This window comes from Herpailurus yagouaroundi, unplaced genomic scaffold, assembly GCF_014898765.1.
Source record: "Herpailurus yagouaroundi ecotype Mexico unplaced genomic scaffold, PumYag 308, whole genome shotgun sequence".
NCBI classification, from domain to species: domain Eukaryota; kingdom Metazoa; phylum Chordata; class Mammalia; order Carnivora; family Felidae; genus Herpailurus; species Herpailurus yagouaroundi.
Window position 1 is genome coordinate 1,779,010 of NW_024412525.1, and position 19,763 is coordinate 1,798,772.

At 39.7% G+C, this 19,763-nt stretch overlaps 1 protein-coding gene across 8 annotated transcripts in view; it reads left to right on the forward strand.

Annotated features, from left to right (window-relative positions):
- The first annotated feature begins 317 nt into the window (after positions 1-317).
- CAMSAP2 (calmodulin regulated spectrin associated protein family member 2) overlaps positions 318-19,763 on the forward strand; it is a 113,566-nt gene continuing 94,120 nt past the window's right edge. For 4 of the 8 annotated variants that reach the window (XM_040462160.1, XM_040462163.1, XM_040462162.1 and 1 more), the window contains exon 1: positions 318-603. In XM_040462160.1, coding sequence (XP_040318094.1) covers positions 465-603 — 139 coding nt within the window. In that variant the 5' untranslated portion in view covers positions 318-464. The remainder of the gene's footprint in view (positions 604-19,763) is intronic. The other 4 variants (XM_040462164.1, XM_040462166.1, XM_040462167.1 and 1 more) reach the window with 1 other exon arrangement.

Here is a 19,763-nt window from a genome sequence, read left to right on the forward strand (position 1 = left end):
GGGGAGGCGGGGGCGTGCGGGCACCGCGATGGCGGGGACATTTTCCACAACGTGATTGTTAAAGCCTCCCCCCCCTCCCTAAAATTCCGGGCCCTTCCAGCCTCCCCCCTCCCCCCCAGCCCGTGTGACTAAACGGAGACAAAGGGGAGGCGGCCTCGCTCACACGCGCGCTCGCGGGGCGGGTGGCTCGGCGGGGCTCCGGCGCGGGGCGGGCGGACGGACCGACGGACGGACGCTGCGCCGTCACATTCCTATGCCCGGGAGGAGCGGCGGCGGCTCCCGCGGGAGGCGGCAGGCTCGCGGCGCGGACAGCTGAGCTTCTCCTACCCCGTCGCCGCCCGGGCGGGCCTCGCCCCGGCCCCGATGGTTTGAGCCCTTCCCTCGTCCGCTCCCGACCCCCGCGGCGGCGCGGCCACACCATGTGAAGGTTAGAGCCCGGACCTCCCGACAAGCCGCCGTGAAAGATGGGGGATGCTGCAGACCCCAGGGAGATGAGAAAGACGTTCATTGTTCCAGCCATCAAGCCCTTTGACCACTATGATTTCTCCAGGGCCAAAATCGCCTGCAATCTGGCCTGGCTGGTGGCCAAAGCCTTTGGGACAGGTAAGTGGCGTCTTCCCTTCCGTCTTTCTCCTTAGGATGTACACATCCCGGTGTTTTTTTTTTTTGTTTGTTTGTTTTGTTTTTTTTCCGATCAGCGGATGCCCCCTCGGTGCGTGTGTTCTCGCACAGGTTCAGGGAGATGATGGGGGACTGGGAAGACGAGAAAGAAAGGAGAAATAAGGCAGGTTTGGTCTTCGGCCAGGTGCTCCTGAATGGGCAGGTGGGATTTTACCCAGATTTCTTTTATTGGGTAGCAGAGGTGTTTTGTTGTGTTCAGTAAGCTGTTTTGTCTTGTTTTTACTTGGGGCGGTTTTGTGGTTATTTGCCTCATCGTGCTGCGTACATTTCCCCCTCGGTCATAATCGTGATTACACCACCAAGAAATTTGAGCTGGTTTGATTATTGAAGGACGTGGACGGCACATAGTACTGTATTGATTTTGACATTTGTAATGATGGCTGCTGTTCAGGCTTCCTAGAATGTAAGGTGGCCTGTGTCGAAGTGCAGTGTTGATTTTTGTTGTCATTCTCAAAGCCTGTATCATCCTTCCCTACACATTCCAGGCTCTATTAAACCAGTTACTTAAAACCAATATTCAGCTTGCTGATTGTGGGATGCTATTTTCATTTCCTGTTATCGGTGAGATATATTCCTTTTACCAACGGTATCTTGGTTTCATAAATTAAGAGAAACAAACACTCCCTACTATGGGATTTTTTTTTTTTTTTTTTTAATAGTCGAGTTTCTTTGAGGGCATGTGCTGTTGACACAGATTGTACAGTGGGGTAGCAATTAAACATTCTCTCCGTTACCCAGTCTTTGCAAAATAACAGGAAAAGGGCCTCCTGTTGTAATTCCTTAGCTGTTGCTTCAGGAGCCCATGTTGTAGAGCCCTGAAAAAATTAGAGAGCTTTTCATAGGAAGATGCTCGTGTAAGGAAATTTCCTCTGATAACTTCAGGGATCATTTTGTAAGGTTTCTCTGCCCTAGTTAATAAAGTTTGGATGTGTAAAATATTGGTTGAAAAGTTTCTCAGTTTTTGCAGATATTTCTCCAGATGTTAAATAAATCTAAGTTTGGGTTTTTTTTTTTTAAATTTTTTGTGGGAGGAGAATGACTTATTTCCACTCTGAAGGCTGTGAAAATATGGGGGTTAATGCTTTCGTTCATTCTTCTTAAACATCATCCATAGCTGGATGTTTTCAGAGCTGCACATTTTAGTTAACTGGCAAAGGAATCTCAGTGTTTGGGAAATTATTTTAATTCGTTTTGAAGGAAACTTTAACGTGATTTTATGTTTATGACAACTTTGTTTTATTTAAATTCTCATATTTTGATATTGAAGTAGAAAGATGTTAAGGTTTTAAAACTGGCATCAGGAGTAAGTGTAATTGAAACTCATCTTGAAATAATTTACATTTTAAAGATTTATTTGGAACTAAATGTGTAGAGTAACACATAGGAAGGAAGAAGCACAAAGTGTCCGTGTATTTTTATTTTCTGGCACCATTGATATCAGCAATGAGAATAATAGATGTATTTTGGTTTTAACGTAAGCAGCATGCTGAAGCTGATATCCATTTGGAGGAGAAATGAAAGCTATTTAAGTATTTTGGAAAGACAGAGGGAAATTTACGTGGCGACCTATGTGGAAAAGCAATGTGTATGAAATGGAAGGTAGGGGAATAACACGGATACTTTCTTTCCTTCTGAAACTGAGAGGATGCTTATAGTACAGATGTCAGAATGTTGCCCTCGATTCACAAAGGCTACTAACCAGAAAATGGCCTACTTTCGGGATATATGTCAGGCAAGTTTGCCAGATTCTGGACCGCTTGAGGAACACATTGAAAACACTTAAAAAAGAAAGGAAGTGAAAGGAATCTAATATCAGTGGAATCTGTTGTGTGCCAGGCACTCTGCTAGATGCTTTGCATGAAATTATACATTAGGGATTCACAGCAAGTCTGGGATGTAGGAGTTTGTTCCCCGTTTTTAAAAAATGAGGATGCCAGTGCACAGGGAGGTTAAACAACTTTCCTACTATCACACTTTTAGTAAGGGTGGAGATACGTTTTCATTTGACTGACTCCCAAGGGTATGGCATTGGTGGGGGCAGGGTATACCTGCTGTATGCCTAGTACTTTTAAGTACATTGCTTCATTTACTCCTACAGCAACCCTCGAGGTAGATACTGTTCTCATTTTACAGATGAGGGAACAGGTTCAGAGCTTTTAATTTGTTTGAGATTAAACATCTGGCAGGTGGTGGATTTTGCATGCCAGCTCAGGTCTTTCTGACTCTGAAGTCTTTGCTCTTTATACCACTGTGCAGAGTGTGAAAAATGTGCACACAGTACATGTTAGAAGTTTTATTTATTTTTTTATTTTCTTTAAAGAGTGGGCAACTCTTAACATACTCTCCGAAGGCTTAGATGAATATTATTGGTACTTGGTTACATTTGCCTTGGCAACAGTTGGAATGGATAAAAAGATCATACTCAAAATGGAATGAGAACCAAAGTTAGAAGACCTTAAGAGGGTGACTTAGTAACAGAACTTAATACGTTATTGAGAATGTTATGTTTGTACATTTTGTTTATTCTTTAATCAGACTTTCAAAGTGTACATTTATATGGAGTGAACAGAAGAAAAGTCACTTCATTTTTTTTATGTAATTTTTTTTCTTCATTTTCTGCAAACATTTAACCGGCAAATGTTAACAGACAACGTATTTCAAAGGTATTACCTAAGGGTATTCAGTTAATCTTTCAAAAATATTAGCCCAACTTGAAGTTGTGATTTACCAAATTGCTTCTTTAACGATGATATAAGAATCTTCAGTTATTAATTTAGTTTTTTTCTATGAGAAACTTTCTAACTTTTGATATATTAAAAAGTAGTCAATTTTAGAATCATATGTGTTGGAAAAGTCATTTAAAATGATAGCTAGAAATCAATGATGGACATAGAATGAAGTTATTGAACCATACAAAATAAATAAAGCACTAGTATTGTAATACCTAGAAAGCAGTTGGAGTTTTTACTTCATTTGAAGACTTATTTCTGAAGCTTTGAATTATATTCTTCTCATTACAGTGAAAATAATCCAAATAGCCCAAATCTTAATAGCTTATTTTGTAGAATAACACAGATACAGTTTTGATCAAATGAAGAATAAGTTTGTTTAGATGAATTTTAATAAACAGATGCTCATTACTTGAAGCAAATTCCAAAAGGGCAAGTTAAACTGTACTGTCTCTGCTGTATTTGAACAGCTTAACCCATTTAAGCAATGATATTGCTGAGTTTGCTTTAAATGTTCTGCTCCTCTAAATCTTTTAGGGAAAATGGTGGGTACAAAACCTCTTTATGACATTCTTGAATTTGAAATTCTTAACATAGAATTTAAGGCCCACTTCCTAGTGTTAATATATCATTTCAACTTTATCAACTATCATTCTCCCTTTAAAAAATTTTTTTTAATGTTTATTTGTTTTTGAGAGAGAGAGAGAGAGCGAGAGAGAGCACAAGCAGGGGAGGGGCAGAGAGAGAGGGAGACACAGAATCTGAAGCAGGCTCTAGGCTCTGAGCTGTCAGCACAGAGCCTGAACTCAGGAACCGTGAGGTCATGACCTGAGCTGAAGTTGGACACTTAACCAACTGAGCCACCCAGGTGCCCCTTATTCTCTCTTTTTAAAAAAATCATTCTCCTTTTCATACTATTTAGTTTAGTAGTATAAAATCATTTGTCCAAATACATTTTGTTGTCAAAATCCTATGTAAGCTCTAATTTATATACATGTGTAGGTTGTGATGACGACGGGTGGCATTGTGGTTAAGAAAGACTAATAGCAGAGAGGCCAGTTAGGGAAGTTATTGCAGGAGTTAAGGCAAGATATCAAGAAAGCTTATAGTAGAGTGGAAATGATAAAGCTGCTAATATTTATTAAGTACTTGCTGTGTATCAGGCACTTTGCATGTATTACATAATTTTAATTCTCATAACAGCTTTTAAGAGATGGAAACTATTAATTATTCCAATTTTACTGATGAGGAGAATGAAGCTCAGAGGTTTAGGGAACTCATCCAGAGCCATTCAGTTTATAGAGCTTGGGAGGGACACAGAGAGAGACGGAGACAGAGAATCTCAAGCAGGTTCCAGGCTGTCAGTGCAGAGCCCAACTTGGGGCTTGATCCCACGAACCATGAGATCATGACCTGAGCTGAAATCAAGAGTCTGGACAGACTGACTGAGTCACCCAGGCAGCCCCATGTTGCCCAAATATCTTATCTGAGAAATCCAATAAAGTAGGTAGCTAATAATGTAGATATGGAGTATGATTGGTAAGTTGAGGATAGAAATAATAATTTCAGGGTCTTCTGTGCATAAAATGTAACTGAAATTGTAGTAGATGTGAGGGTGATGGAATGTAGGGTAGTGAACACTTTACTTTGAGAGGGGGTGCTGAAGAAAAGGAGGCAATTAAAGCAATCAGAGAGTTAGAAAGAGAATTAAGAAAGTATAATAATACTGAGGCCCTGGAAGGAAAAATTTCAAGGGGGTGGTCTCATTAACAGTGTCAAATGCTGTAGGTTTTTATTTTGTTTTTATTTTTTTAAAGATTTTATTTTATTTTTATTTCTTTTTTCTTTTTTTTAAGTACGCTTCATGCCCAGTGTGGAGCCCAATGCGGGACTTGAACTCATGACCCTGAGATCAAGACCTGAGCTGAGATCGAGTCGGATGCTTAGCCGACTGAGCCCCCCAGGCACTCCTAAAGATTTTATTCTTTTAAGTGATCTCTACACCCTGTGTGGGGCTTGAACTCACAGGCCCAAGATCAAGAGTCACATGCTCTACTGACTGAGCCAGCCAGGCGCGCCTATAGGTTTTTAAACCATGCATGCCGTTCTGATAAGGGAGATGTGATACAGGTTGTGACTGTAGTAGAGTTCAGGAAATATATAAGGGCCATGTAACTGGAATGGTGACATTCAGAGGGAGGGAGAGGTAGGGAGGGGGAAAGGGTACCACCAGCGTCAGTGATCTGTGAAGGAAGACCTCTGAAGTGGAGGTGGTAGTTAGACTTGATCCTGAGGTGAGTCAGGCTGAATGGAAAGTAGGCATTGTAGATGGAGGAGATAGTTTGTGCAGGCATGGAGTTCTGAAACCAACATAGACCAGTAGGATTGGGGAGGTTTATGTAATGAAGTGTAGTAGGAGATCCAGCTTGAAAGGTAGATTGGAACAGAATTGTTTGAAGAGCCAGGTTAAGGAATTTGGTATTTATTTTGTAGATAAATTATTCTAAGCATATTGGATTGAAAAAGTGCTATGACTAATTTGTTAAACACATACTTTGTGCTAAGTACAATTTTGAACATTTTATATTTATTATTTCTTTTAATTCTGAGAATGACCCTATTAAGTGGTAACCATTTTATTTCTTCTATAACTCTAAAGCAAGGTTTCCCAACCACAGAACTATGGGCTGGGTAATTCTTTTTTGTGGAGGGCCGTCCTATGCATTGTAGGATTTTAGCAGCATCCTTGGCCTAGTTGACAGTAGTATTCTCCACCGTCATTTCCAGGTGTGACAACCAAAAATGTCTCCAGACTTTCTCAATGTCTCCTGGGAGGCCAAATGACCCCAGCATGAGAACCATTGCCATAACGATTTTAAGATATACATGCAATTTAAAAAGGGTTTTTGTACATTAAAGTCCAAATTAATTGTAAGACATCCTGATTTCAGAAGTATTCAAATGGAACATAAGAATTTAGGAAATTGGATAGTTTGCCCTTTTTGTTAATGAGCAAACAGGTTTAGAGGGCTTAAATAACTTGCTTTTGATCAACTTGTAAGTGGTGGAACCAGAATTATAGTCTAAGCCTTTATGATACTAAAATTTGTATTTTAACCTCTATGTTATATATGCTTTCTGTAGTTCATCACAATTTTATTTTTTTAATGTTTATTTTTGAGAGAGAGAGAGAGAGAGAGAGATTGAGTGCAAGCAGGGGAGGGGCAGAGAGAGAGGGAGACACAGAATGCGAAGCAGGCTCCAGGCTCTGAGCTGTCAACACAGAGCACGATGTGGGGCTCGAACCCATGAACCACGAGATCATGAACTGAGCCAAAGTCAGATGCTTAACTGACCAAGCCACCCAGGAACTCCAGTAGTTCATTACAATTGTATAGTATTGGAAGTGAAGGCATGAATGCATGAAAACCTTTCAAATATAAGTGTTAAATTTGTTTTGCAGAATTGAAAGTTTATTTAATCTGGGGCACCTTGGTGGCTCAGTCCCTGAAGCGTCCGACTTTGGCTCAGGTCATGATCTTGCGGTTTGTGGGTTTGAGCCCTGTGTTGGACTCTGTGCCGACAGCTCAGAGCCTGGAGCCTGTTTTGCATTCTGTGTCTCATTCTCTCTCTGCCCCTCCCCCACTGTGCTCTGTCTTTGTCTCTCAAAAATAAATAAATGTAAAAAAAATTTTTTAAGTTTATTTAATCTTCAACAAACCTGGTATTTGATAAATTAGTACAGAAATATAAAATATATTTAGCATTGGTCTGTCATTCAGAGTCTCCTCCCCCTCCCTAATTTAGTGCAGAGATGAATACTTATTTCGTTAACGGAAATTCCATCTCTTTATCTAGTTTTCCATGTATACTAGTTTATGGACCTTTTCCATTGGTACATTACAAATAATAATACTTTATTTATTTTTAATTTTATTTTTTTAATTTACATCCAAATTAGCCTATAGTGCAACAATGACTTCAGGAGTAGATTCCTTAATGCCCCTTACCCATTTAGCCCATCCCCCCTCCCACATTCCCTCCAGTAACCCTCTATTTGTTCTCCATATTTATGAGTCTCTTATGCTTTGTCCCCCTCCCTGTTTGTATATTTTTGTTTCCCTTTCCTTATGTTCATCTGTTTTGTCTCTTAAAGACCTCATATGAGTGAAGTCATATGATATTTGTCTTTCTCTGACTAATTTCACTTAGCACAATACCCTCCAGTTCCATCCACGTAGTTGCAAATGGCAAGATTTCATTCTTTTTGATTGCCAAGTAATACTCCATTGTATATATATATACCACATCTTCTTTATTCATCGATGGACAACAAATAATAATACTTAAATGTTACATTTTTTTTTTTAATTTTTTTTTTCAACATTTATTTATTTTTGGGACAGAGAGAGACAGAGCATGAACGGGGGAGGGGCAGAGAGAGAGGGAGACACAGAATCGGAAACAAGCTCCAGGCTCTGAGCCACCAGCCCAGAGCCCGACGCGGGGCTCGAACTCACGGAGCGCGAGATCGTGACCTGGCTGAAGTCGGACGCTTAACCGACCGCGCCACCCAGGTGCCCCTAAATGTTACATATTTATTAGTAGTGACAAGCTTGGTGCTTTAGCTGAGATAAAAGTTGTTTTCATTTATGACATTGATCACTTTCCATCCTGTGCCTTGCATGGTTTTTCCTTTCCTTCTTTAACGTTGATTCTTCATCAACATGACATTTTAGATTAAAGGCCTGTACAGTAGTATCTTTGCAGTTCTCATACTACCACTTATTCCCTTTTTTTTCTGGGGCATTTTCCTGAAGTACTCTTTGTCTTGGTTTCCCTACTTGCTGCATAGTCATGGTAATAAGCATGTGTATGCTGCTTTGAGTTCACTAGAAGAAAAAATTGGGAAGCTTTAGAATTTATCAGTCTCACACTTAGGCTACCTTTACATATTCTGTGCACAGTGTGGAATGGGATTATATTTCTTATAGTAACTTCAGAGAATTATTTTTATTGAAAGTATTTTTCACTACAAACTAGACAAACTAGAGGCTGGGCAAATAGCAGTAGGGAGGCCACTGAGCTCATTCTGTAATCCTTACAGCTGTACTCCGCGGTATTATGCCTAGTAATGTTTGTGGAGTATTCTATTTTCTTAAGATAAAGAGATGGAATTTCCGTTAACCGGAATAAGTGTTCATCTGTGCACTCCATATTTCATAAACATAGGTTCCTGGGAGTGTGCGTGTATGATCTTAAAAAGGTATTTTGGAAGTGCCATATTACCAATTCCCAGCTCTCTCCTTCACACCATTTTTCTTTTTTCTTTTTTAAAATGTTTATTTCTTTTTGAGAGAGAGAGAGAGAAAGAAAGAGGGAGTGAGCAGGAGAGGGGCAGAGAGAGAGGGGAACAGAGGATCTGAAGCAGGCTCTGTGCTGACAGCAGCAAGTCTGATGCAGGGCTCGAACTCATGTGACCTGAGCTGAAGTTGGACACCTAACTGACTGAGCCACCCAGGTGCCCCTTCTTTTTTCTTTCTCTTTTTCTTTTTCTTTTTCTTTTTCTTTTTCTTTTTCTTTCTTTCTTTCTTTTTTAAATTTTAGAGAGAGTGGAAGCAGGGGAGAGGGGCAGAGGGAGGGAGAGAGAGAGAAAGAGAATTTTAAGCAGGCTTCATTCACCCTCTTGTGTGGAGCCCAGTGTGGGACTCCTTCCCACAAGCTGGGATCATGACCTGAGCCACCCAGGTGCCCCCACACCATTTTCTGTCTCTAAAATGGGAATTGTCTCTCTCACTCTCTCTCTGCCTTTCCCCTGCTCTCTCTCTCTCTTTCAACATAAACAAGTAAACTTAAAAAAAGTAAACATTAAAAAACACCCAAAAATCTTTTCATATGGGAATTGCATGCAGATTCTGAGTACTTTAGGCTCTTGGATAAAAGACATTTGATGAAACATTTGAAATATTTTAAAAGATGTTTGTCATCAACCACGGTAAGTTTCAAAGTACAGTTGACCCTTGAACAACATGGATTAGAGCTGCGTGGATCCACGTATATATAGATTATTCTCAATAAACATATAGGAAAACTTTTTGGAGATTTGTGACAGTTTGAAAAAACTTGTAGATGAACTGCATAGTCTAGAAATACTGAAAAAGAATTAAGAAAAGTTAGGTATTATGAGAATACAGTATATAATACAACATGTAAAGTGTGTTATTAACTGTTTATATTACTGGTGTGGCTTCTGGTTGACGGTAGGCTCTTAGTAATTAGTTTTTTGGGGAGTCAAAAGTGATATGCAGATTTTTGACTACATGGCGGGGGGGGGGGTCGAGTTGGTACCCTTAACCCCCTGGGTTGTTCGAGGGTCAAATGTAGATGGTTTCATTTTTTTCTGCTGGCATTTTCTACTGCTCTCCAGATTCTCTTTTTCAGCTGTCTTCTTGTTTTCCCTTCTCTTTTTTGATGACATTCAAATAAAGGGGTTGCTGACCTTGTTAATTTTTCTCTAATTCATAGTTTTGTAGAACTTTGTAATGTAACAGATTTTGAAATAGCAGAAATTTGTCTTTTTTTCCAGCCACCTCCATTTTTTAAAAATACATACTAAAGATTGTGATGATATCTTGAAAATTTACTTTTTGACCCCAAAATATTTTTTGAACAGATGAGACAGGCACAGATTGAAAACTCAAAAGGTATGTCAGGGTAGTTCTAGTGAAAAGTCTCCTTTCCATCTGGACCCCGAGTCACTGCCATTTATTTAAAGCTAGGTGCCATCATCAGAAGTCTGCTTTTTAAAAGAGCTCTTAAAGTACACTTAAAATGATTAAAATGATAAATTTTATGTTATGTGTATTTTACCACATTAAAAAAAAGATCTCTTAAAAACAGTAGAAAATGTATTGAAAAGAGACTAAGATTTGCAAAGGGGAAATAAGTAGGAAGTCATAGTCCAAGTGAGAGATGATGACAACTTGAATTTGGATTGCAACAGTGGATATGGAAAGAAGTGGGTGAATGTAAAAGATAAGACTTGGTGATTGGGCATGTGGGAACAAAGATGAGATTGTGGGGAGTGTTAAGATTGCTTCTGTTTACTGAGAAAGGGAATAATGGAAGAGAGCCAGGTTGTGTGTATGTGCAAAGAACAGCATGGAGTTTGAGGAATATTTAAAATGGTGGTGTGTGCATTAGGCCTTAAAAATTCATATGTGGAATTTAGAAGATCTTTGGGATGAGACACATACATGGTTATAAAAAGAGTAACTGCCAGTCACTTTGAAGGAAAGTACAGAGGAGAGACAAGGGGACCTAACACAGGAGAGCCAGCAAAGGAGCCAGACGTAGAGTAACCAGAGAAGAGGAAAACAAGGCAGGGAAGTATGGAATCTCAAGCATAGGGAAGAGAACACTGAAGATGAGGGAAGGTATAAGGTACTGCTGAGACAGATTAAGCAAGAAGTCTCATAAAATTCCATTGAGTTAACACCGATGAAGTTTTTGATGACTTGGCTGAGGACATGTTGAGGGCAATGTAGAAGCAAAACTGTGACCACAGTAGGTTGAAAGTTAATGAGAGTATCTTCACTTGTGGTAACAGAAAATCCAACTCCAATCGGCTTACAATACAGAGGATTTATTGGCTCATATAACCAAAAAAATTCTGAGATAAGTTGGACTTTTGATCAGGTCCCATTTCCATTTCTTTGTGATTCCCCTAGCTCTGCCCTTCTTTATGTGTGAGTTTCATTCTCCAGCTGTCTTCTCTCGTGGTAGCAAATGGCTGTAGTAGTTCCAGGCCTCACATCTATCCACGTCCATATATCACACTACTCAGAGCTCTTTCTTAATCATTGAAAGTTGTGTACTCTTCTTTTTTTTCTTTCTCTTGAAATAAACAAAGCCATTTGATTTTAGAAAATATCAAATATGTCCAGTAACAGTAAACTGCCATGTACTTTTCACCCAACCTCCATGATCATCAACTCATAGCCAGTGTTGATTTATCATTTACATTGATTTTTCTGGCCATACTGATTATTTGAAGCAAGTCCCAGACATTGTATCATTTCATCTATAAATATATTAGTGTGTATCTCTAGTCAGGAATACTCTTTAAATATAACCATGGTACTGGTATCATCACAGCACTGTCTGTCATACCACTCCGTATCCTTAGTATTAAGATTTCTCTGATTGTCTCATAAATCGTCTTTATTTTTTTGTTTTGCACTTCATTTGTTCCAATCTATATCCAAATAAGGGTCATATTTTGCAGTTGGTTGGTATGTCTCTTTAAGGTGTTTTTTTGAAGGTTTTTTTTTTGAAAAATTTTTAACATATGGGCTCTTCCTCTGTGTCATTTTGTCTTGCTTCCATTTATTTACTGGAGGAACCAGAGTGTTTGCCCTTTAAAATTTCCCAATTCTGGGGGCGCCTGGGTGGCTCAGTTGGTTAAGCGTCTGACTTTGGCTCAGGTCATAATCCAACAGCTCGTGAGTTCAAGCCCTGTGTCAGGCTCTGTGCTAATGGCTCAGGCCTGGAGCCTGCTTCCAATTGTGTGTCTTCCTTTCTGCCCCTTCCCCGTGTTTGCACTCGTGCGCACGCACGCTCTCTCTCTCTTTCAAAAATAAAATAAACATTCAAAAAAATTTTTTTTAATTTCCCAAGTCTGGATCTCCATGGTATTATTTAATAGGTTTCCATAAATTGGCAGTTAGATCTAAAGAATTCTGTAGATTCAAGTTTATTTTTTGGCATGCTTCACAGGTGGTGTGTATTTTTACCAGGAGGTGCTTAATGTCTAGTTGTCTCTTTTTCTATCATGATTTCATATATTAGTGAGAAAGGTCTTTTAAATAGAAACTTCTCTTGGGGCGCCTGAGTGGCTCAGTCGGTTAAACATCTGACTCTTGATCTCAGGGTCATGAATTCCAGCTCCACATTGTGGTCTGTGTGGGGCATTAAGATTACTTAAAAATAAATAAATAAATAAAAAGAAAAAGAAACTTTTAGTATATGGTTACCCTTTGTGGGAAATTACCTTCATAAATGATAGCCTCCAAGTAAATTACCAGGCAAACTACTCCAGAGGTCACAGAAAAGAAGAGCTCACAGACCTAATTAAAATGGTTAAATGCTATGGTTTGTTAAATCAATTTACAATGAGAAGCAAGGAGAAAGAGATCAGGTAAGTTAACACATTTAAGATAGAGTGCAAGCAGGGAGAAAGAACCATACTCTGAATCCTGCAATATACAGTGTTTATATGTCCATCTCTTTCTGCTACATTAGCCTTCCCTAATGATGATGGTATGGTCACAGGACCAGAGTTGAAGTTTCAACAAGGAGGCCCACAGTGACACATAGGCCAGTGATACACACTTGCTCTATCAGACAGACACAGGGAACAAGCATGCCAACAAGCATGCCGGGCACAGCTGTGGGTTACCAATAAGCCTGATGAATAGCCTTGGACTTTGTGTTACTTGGTCAGAGGACAAGTAGGCCAGAATGTGGTGGCCAAATTAAGGACTCGTGGATATTAAGTATTCATGTATATTTAGTGTTCATCGTCTCTTGTTCATTTGTCTCATGCATATTGAATATAGCATGAGTATTTAGGGCTTTACATATATGTTTAGTATATCATGAATATTTAGTGTCTGGATACCTCATGAATATTTGGTATCTTTGGGGGTTTTTTCATTCTTTTTTTCTTTTTAAACATACATGATACAATCCACTTACCTTTATTTAACATATTTGAATTCTATGTTTAACAAACTTTTTGCTTACTAGTGCTTATCTATACTTAAAAGCTTTCACCTATATTTTACAAACTACAAACATATTCTTTTGTAGAATTGAAGAGTCTAGAAAGTGAAAGTACATTACACTGAGGTACAGAGAAGGCAGAATAAATGCTACTTCCTTCCCTTAACTGGGGGGAATTTGCGCCAAACTGTGTGGGTCACTGGCCCCCAAGAATCTGAAAGGGTAAAGAATAGGGAGAAAGAGCATTCTAAATAGTGACCAGAATATGCAAAGGCAAAGGCTCTGAAGTGTAAGAAAGTGTGATTGTTGGGAACTGAATGTGGCTAGCAGGGATGCATAATACAAGGTGGTGGGTGGAGACAGGGATCTTCCTTCTAAGGTCGGAGGGAGGATTTTAATCCTTAAAGAAGTTGGAAATCATTGGAAACCCTAGAATTCGTGGTGGCGTGTGCGACATGATCAAATTTGCTTATTGCCTATAAGCAATGGGTGGAGAATGCTTTGACAAGAGTAGGGACAAGAGTAGATGTGTGAAGACAATTAGGAGTAAATGAAGTAATTCACATGAGAAGCACTGATTGCCTGGGCCCAAGAGATGTGAGTTGAGACTGTGAGAAGGGGATGGATTTTATTTGGGAGTTGAAGGAGAAGGAGGCATTAATGATGACTCCTAGGTTTCTGGCTTAGGCAACTAGATGGATTGTGGTATAGTTTGTCGATGTGGGGAATGCTGGAAGATGAACAAATGTGGAGGAAAAGACTGATTTGGGACATTTTGAGGTTTCATAGTGTTTTCAGCATAATTTCAAACATGTAAGAATAGTACAAGGAACTCCTGAGTACCCTTTAGCCAGACATTTTGTCCCATTTATCGTTCTCTTTCTCCCTCCCACACAAACATGTGTGTATATATATACACATAATATTTTCTGAACTGTTTGAGAATGCATGAGAGACATTGTGTCCCCTACCCCCAAATACTTTATCCCCTAAAATGAAGGATGTTTCTTATATATAATCTCAGTAAAATTATAACAATAAGGAAACTTAACTTTGATACAATATTATTATCTAATCCACAGTCCAAATTCTAATTTGCCAATTATCTTAATGTCATTATTGCAATTTTTTTTCCCCATTCCAAGATCCAGTCCAGAATCATGCATTGCAGTTAGTTGACTTGTCTCTTTGGTCTCCTTTAACCTGAAATAGTTCTTCAGTCTGTCTTCGTCTTTCATGATGTTGACACTTTTATAGACTGAGCACCCTGAGCTGCATGCTGAGCTGGGGCTCAAGCCCCTTCCTTGGGCACTGTCTTAGCTCTTGCCAAACCTCCTTTGGCCTGTGGTACAGGCAGCCAGTTCTCTGCAAGGGCCACCTGGGCTGCCCTCCCCTCTTTAGGTTCTTATACCCTCCTTTCGAGTGTGGGCCCCTATTTAGCAGATATCCCCTCTGCCTTTGGTCTGAATGGCTGGGATGATGGCTAATGGTGCTGGCAGTGTCCCAAGAATACCCAGACAGTATGAAGAAAAACAAAGTGCACAGAGACGTACCTTCTCCCAGGCAAAAACTGATGGAGATCCAGGAACTAGAGACCATTTCCCAATCCATTCCTCCTCCTGCCATCTTCTTTGGCTTTCTTTTTTCTTGTCCTTTTCTCTTCTCTCCCTTGGCTGACCCACCCTTGTACCCCCTCTCATCACTGCTGCCACCGCCACCTGTCTTTCCACCAACAGATATACCCTCTTGCCCCCTTGCATGGAACCATCTCTGCACTGCCCATAGGATTTGGGCAAGAGTGCCCGGGAGGCACCCAGAAACCAGTTGGCATCTAGGTAGCCCCCAAGGACAGATGTTTAGCCAGAGGGACATTTCCTTAACCAAGATATAGGTGCTAGGCTGATTGCTACTGGAGTTTAGCAGACAGAGCTAGGAAACACACATATGCATACATAGCATAAAGTAAATATATTTCTTTTTCTGCATATAGATGGATACATAACACCATGTGTTCATACTGACACTTGGCATTTTAGTCCCAACACCACAGAGTTCGTTCTAGTCTTTCTAGTTCATTTCTAGTCCCTTCCTATATTTGTAGCTCCCCTTGTCAGTGAGAAACTTGGCACCCATTTTGAATTTGGGGTTTCTTTGTGACATCCAAGTGAAGAGTTGGGTAGGGTAGTTGGCTTATAAGGATCTGGGGCTTGGAAGAGGTGCTTTAGTCTCACAGGGTAGTGGGAGGAGTGGAGGAGGTAATTTAAGCTCAGGAATGCTGAACAGCACTTAACACGTCATTTGGTAAGTGGAAGGGTAGAGGGAGTTCACTTTTAATTGGCATCTCATTTGAAGGCAAAGCTCAGTGTTTAGGTACTTGTCGTTCTTTTAGTAAACATTTGAGTGCCTGCTGTGTTCCAGGCACTATTATTCTAGGCACTAGTGACACAGGACAAAGAAGTATCCTGCTCTCCTTGAGGTTACGTTGTAGTGGAAAGAGGCAGAAATAAACAAACATATATTATAGGATAGTAATAGCTGTTATATGGAGAATTAAAATAGGATGACTGATTGGGTGGTCAGGGAGGGTATATCTGAGGAAGTGACATTTAGCTGTCATCTGAATAGAATGAGCTATCTATGTGAAGGTTAGATTGAGGAATGTTAGAAGCAGAGGGAATAGCGAGCGCATAGACCAAAAGGCGTGAACTTGGCATGCTGTAGCAACAGAAAGACTTGGGTGTCTGGAGCATAGTGGGCTGGGGGAGGGAGAGGAAGTTGAAGCCGGAGGAGGAGGAGCTGGTATGTGTGCAAAATATGGAGAAACTTGAACTCAGAGAAGTTAATTAGTGCACTCAAAATCCCCTAGCAAGTAACTGCTAAAATTCAGACTCAACCTTTTAAACTCCATTGCCCATACTTTTCCCAAAGCCCCAATTTTCCCCACTATATCATGCTGCCCCCCCCCCTTTTTTTAAATTTCAAAGAGCAGGGGAAAAGAGCAAGGGGAGGAGAGAGAGAGAGAAAGAAAGAATCTTAAGCAGGCTCCATGCTCAGTGCGGAGCCCCAGATGGAGCCCTCGACATGGGGCTCAATCCCCACCCAGCCCTGGGATCATGACCTGAGCCGAAATTAAGAGTTGGTTGCTCAACCGACTGAGTGAGCCAGGTACCCCATATCGTGCTGCCTCCTAATGGTAGTGAATGTAGGTTAACTGAAAACAGGTTTGGTTTTGAGCGTTTTACTTCTTTGCAGAAGTAAAGCGTGGCCTAGGAGATAACTTTAAAGTTTTCCAAGCAGGTGCAAGGAATGAATTATGATTATTAGCACAGAATCTGGGAGTTGAGGGGAGTTTTGAAATATTAGAGTTGTTTTAGGACAAGACTAATGACTAATATTTTTTAAAGAATAACATTTTCATTCATTTGTCAGGTATGTATTGAGTGCTTACCATGTAGCAGGCATTAAGTTAGGTGCTGGGGATTTATATCCTGGTGAATAAGATAGACCTGGTCCTTGCCTTCTGCACATCTTTGTCAATAGTGGGTTTTAAAAATAATTTTCCATTTTTGTAGGTAAAAAATGACTCATTGTAACTTTCTCTGATTACTGGTAGTGTCGGGTTTTTTTTTTTTTTTCCCATGTTATTGATCATTTTTAGGTCTTGGTTAATTTCAAGTTCAAGGTCTATGGATTATTTTCAGTTGGAGTTTTTGAAACTCACTAGTTCTCTCTCAGTAATTGTTTTAGAAATAATTTTTTAGGTTTGGAAAATAAGGCAATATTCACATGACCGAGCATTATGATAATTTCTGAAATGCATTCCCCTCTTACCTCTCTACTCTTCATTGTTTTAAAGAAATCTGTATCATTTGCTGGCATATGTATGCAACTAGTAACTAGCCCATCTTTATAGAAAATTGCCTTGAGTAAATTACTGTCTACTCCCTTTACTTGTACTTCAAGCATTTCAGGTGATTGTTAATTTCAAAACTTAGATCTAGTTAGGATTTATGATACGATTAAGGTAAGTTCTGCTTAAGTCCTGGCACACAAGAAAAACTTGTCTCTTATCCTTTGCAATTCTAGGAGTGGTGATTCACTCACCCATTCCTTACGCATTAATTTCTTACCTTTTGTGTTCTGGAGGTGAGGGAGAGGGTGAAACCTTTTATCTTTGATTTTGTCTGTTTCCTAAAATGCTGTTTCAGTTCATTTGTTTCACAATGTGCTACAGTTCCAAACTTAAAAAAATTAGTTTTGTATAGTTACCAAAATGATAGATATTTTTGAAGTCGTCTTTTAAGCATGTTTAGTTCTTTAAGACTTGTTTTTGAAAGTGACCTATTTTATATTACTCAATATGCAGTTTTGCATTCTTTTGGGGGGGTGGGAAAATCTGTTTTTGTCATATTTTTGAAATATTCTTTGGCTTGCTGTGGATCTTTTCCCTTTTTCTTGTGTTGGGATCTTTTTAAACTCTTTTTTTTTTAAAGTTTATTATTGATCTTAAGAGAGAGAGAGAGAGAGAGAGAGAGAGAGAGAGCACACATGTGCATGAGTGGGGGAGGGGCAGAGATCGAGGGGGAGAGAGAGAATTCCAAGCAGGCTCTGCAACATTAGTGCAGAGCTTGTTGTGGGGCTCGAGCTCATGGATTGTGAGATCATGACCTGAGCCGAAGTTGGATGCTTAACCAACTGAGCCACCCAGGCACCCTGCCTTGGGATCTTTTTAAAACTTACACCTTCATAACTTGGGTTTGTGGGTATGCCATAATAAAATGGAAGTAGCCCCTAGCTGCACGTCTTCTACCTTCTAGCCTTGTGATGTTGGCCAACCATTGTTATTTAAAAATATATATATATATATATGTATATATATATATATATATATATATATTTTGTGAGAGAGAGCTAGTGGCGGAGGGGCAGAGAGACAGAGGGAGACAGAGGATCTTAAAGCGGGCTCTTGATGGACAGCAGAGAGCCCATTGTGGGGCTTGAATTCCTGAACCTCGAGTTCTTGACCTGAGCTGAAGTCTGACCCTTAACTGATTGAGCCACCCAGGTGCCCAACCATTGTTACTTTTTAAGCTATTTAGCTAGATGGCTTAGAGCTAGGACTGCATTTATCAGCTGTGTGCCCTTGGCAAGATAACCTTTCTTGGGTTCCTTATCTATAAAATAGGGGTAAGAGAATTGTTAATATTGAATGACAGAAGGCATGTTTAGGACAGTGTGTTGACACACAAAGGTCCTTAGTGTTACTATATTCTAAATATATATCTGCATATTGTCTGATTTGCCGCTTTCACCAAGTTGTTAGAAAGATTAGTAAAAGAAATAGATGAATGTTAGGTAGATGTACAGGTATGGTAGAGAAATTTGTAATCCTGATGATGTTAGTAGTCACTTTTCTTTGCACACCTAATGTTTAGATACCAAGTCACCTATATAAGTCGTTTTCTTTACTGTTACAGTAAATAAAAATCTACTAGGCCTACATTTTATAATAATTACCTTAAATAAATTCTCTTTTAGAGTTGTACTACTAAATAGCTTCTTTTTAGTTCCTATGATACTAAATTTAATTTACCAGTACTGTATTCTGTAGTTTATACTGGGCTTATGTATCATGCTGAGGCAGCTATTAAGGCTGGCTCACTACTGGTTAATGTGGCTGTGAAGGAAGAAGTGTTTTCAATTATTAAATGAGGATGATATTTTTAGATGTCACCAAAATCCCAAATTGATACATCTACTCTTGACCTCTTTCCAGAGTCCTATATCCCCAGCTGCTTTTTGGATATTTTTGCTGTCGTTTCTAATCAGCATGTCTAAAACCGAGTTTATGATCTTGCTTCCAGAATTAGTGCTTCCTGATTTTCTTTTTTCTATTAATGATACCACTGTTTCCCAGGTAACCCAGGCCTAATGGTTTTTGCCATCTTCACCCCCTCCCTTTGCTTTATTCCTGAGTCCTTTTTGGGTTTGTTTTATAAGCAGTTTTAAAAAAACATTTTTTTTTAACATTTATTTATTTTTGAGAGAGAGTGAGAAAGAGCCGAGAAGGAGCAGAGAGAGAGGGAGACACAGAATCTGAAGCAGGCTCCAGGCTCTGAGCTGTCAGCACAGAGCCTAATGCGGTGCTCGAACCCAAGAACCATGAGCTGAGATCATGATGTGAGCCGAAGTCTGGTGCTCAACCGACTGAGCCACCCAGGCGCACCCCTAAGCAGTCTTTCATGTCTTTTATTCTTGTCTTCATTTCCTTATTTATGTCTGATATTTACCTCCATCAGTATTGAAGACCAGATTATTTGTCCCCAAACGTCATATCACTCTTCTTTAAAACTAAAAGTAATTCCTTGTTAGCTATTAAATAAATGTTTGGCTATTATATATGTGTTTAAAAGAGATATTACTTTTGTCTTATCTGAACCTCCCATCACAGCTTTCCTGCTTACTCCTATCCTACATGAATGCCTTTCTCCACCCAAATTGTTCAGTTTGGTATCTCTTCCCTTCCTTCCTTCCTTCCTTCCTTCCTTCCTTCCTTCCTTCCTTCCT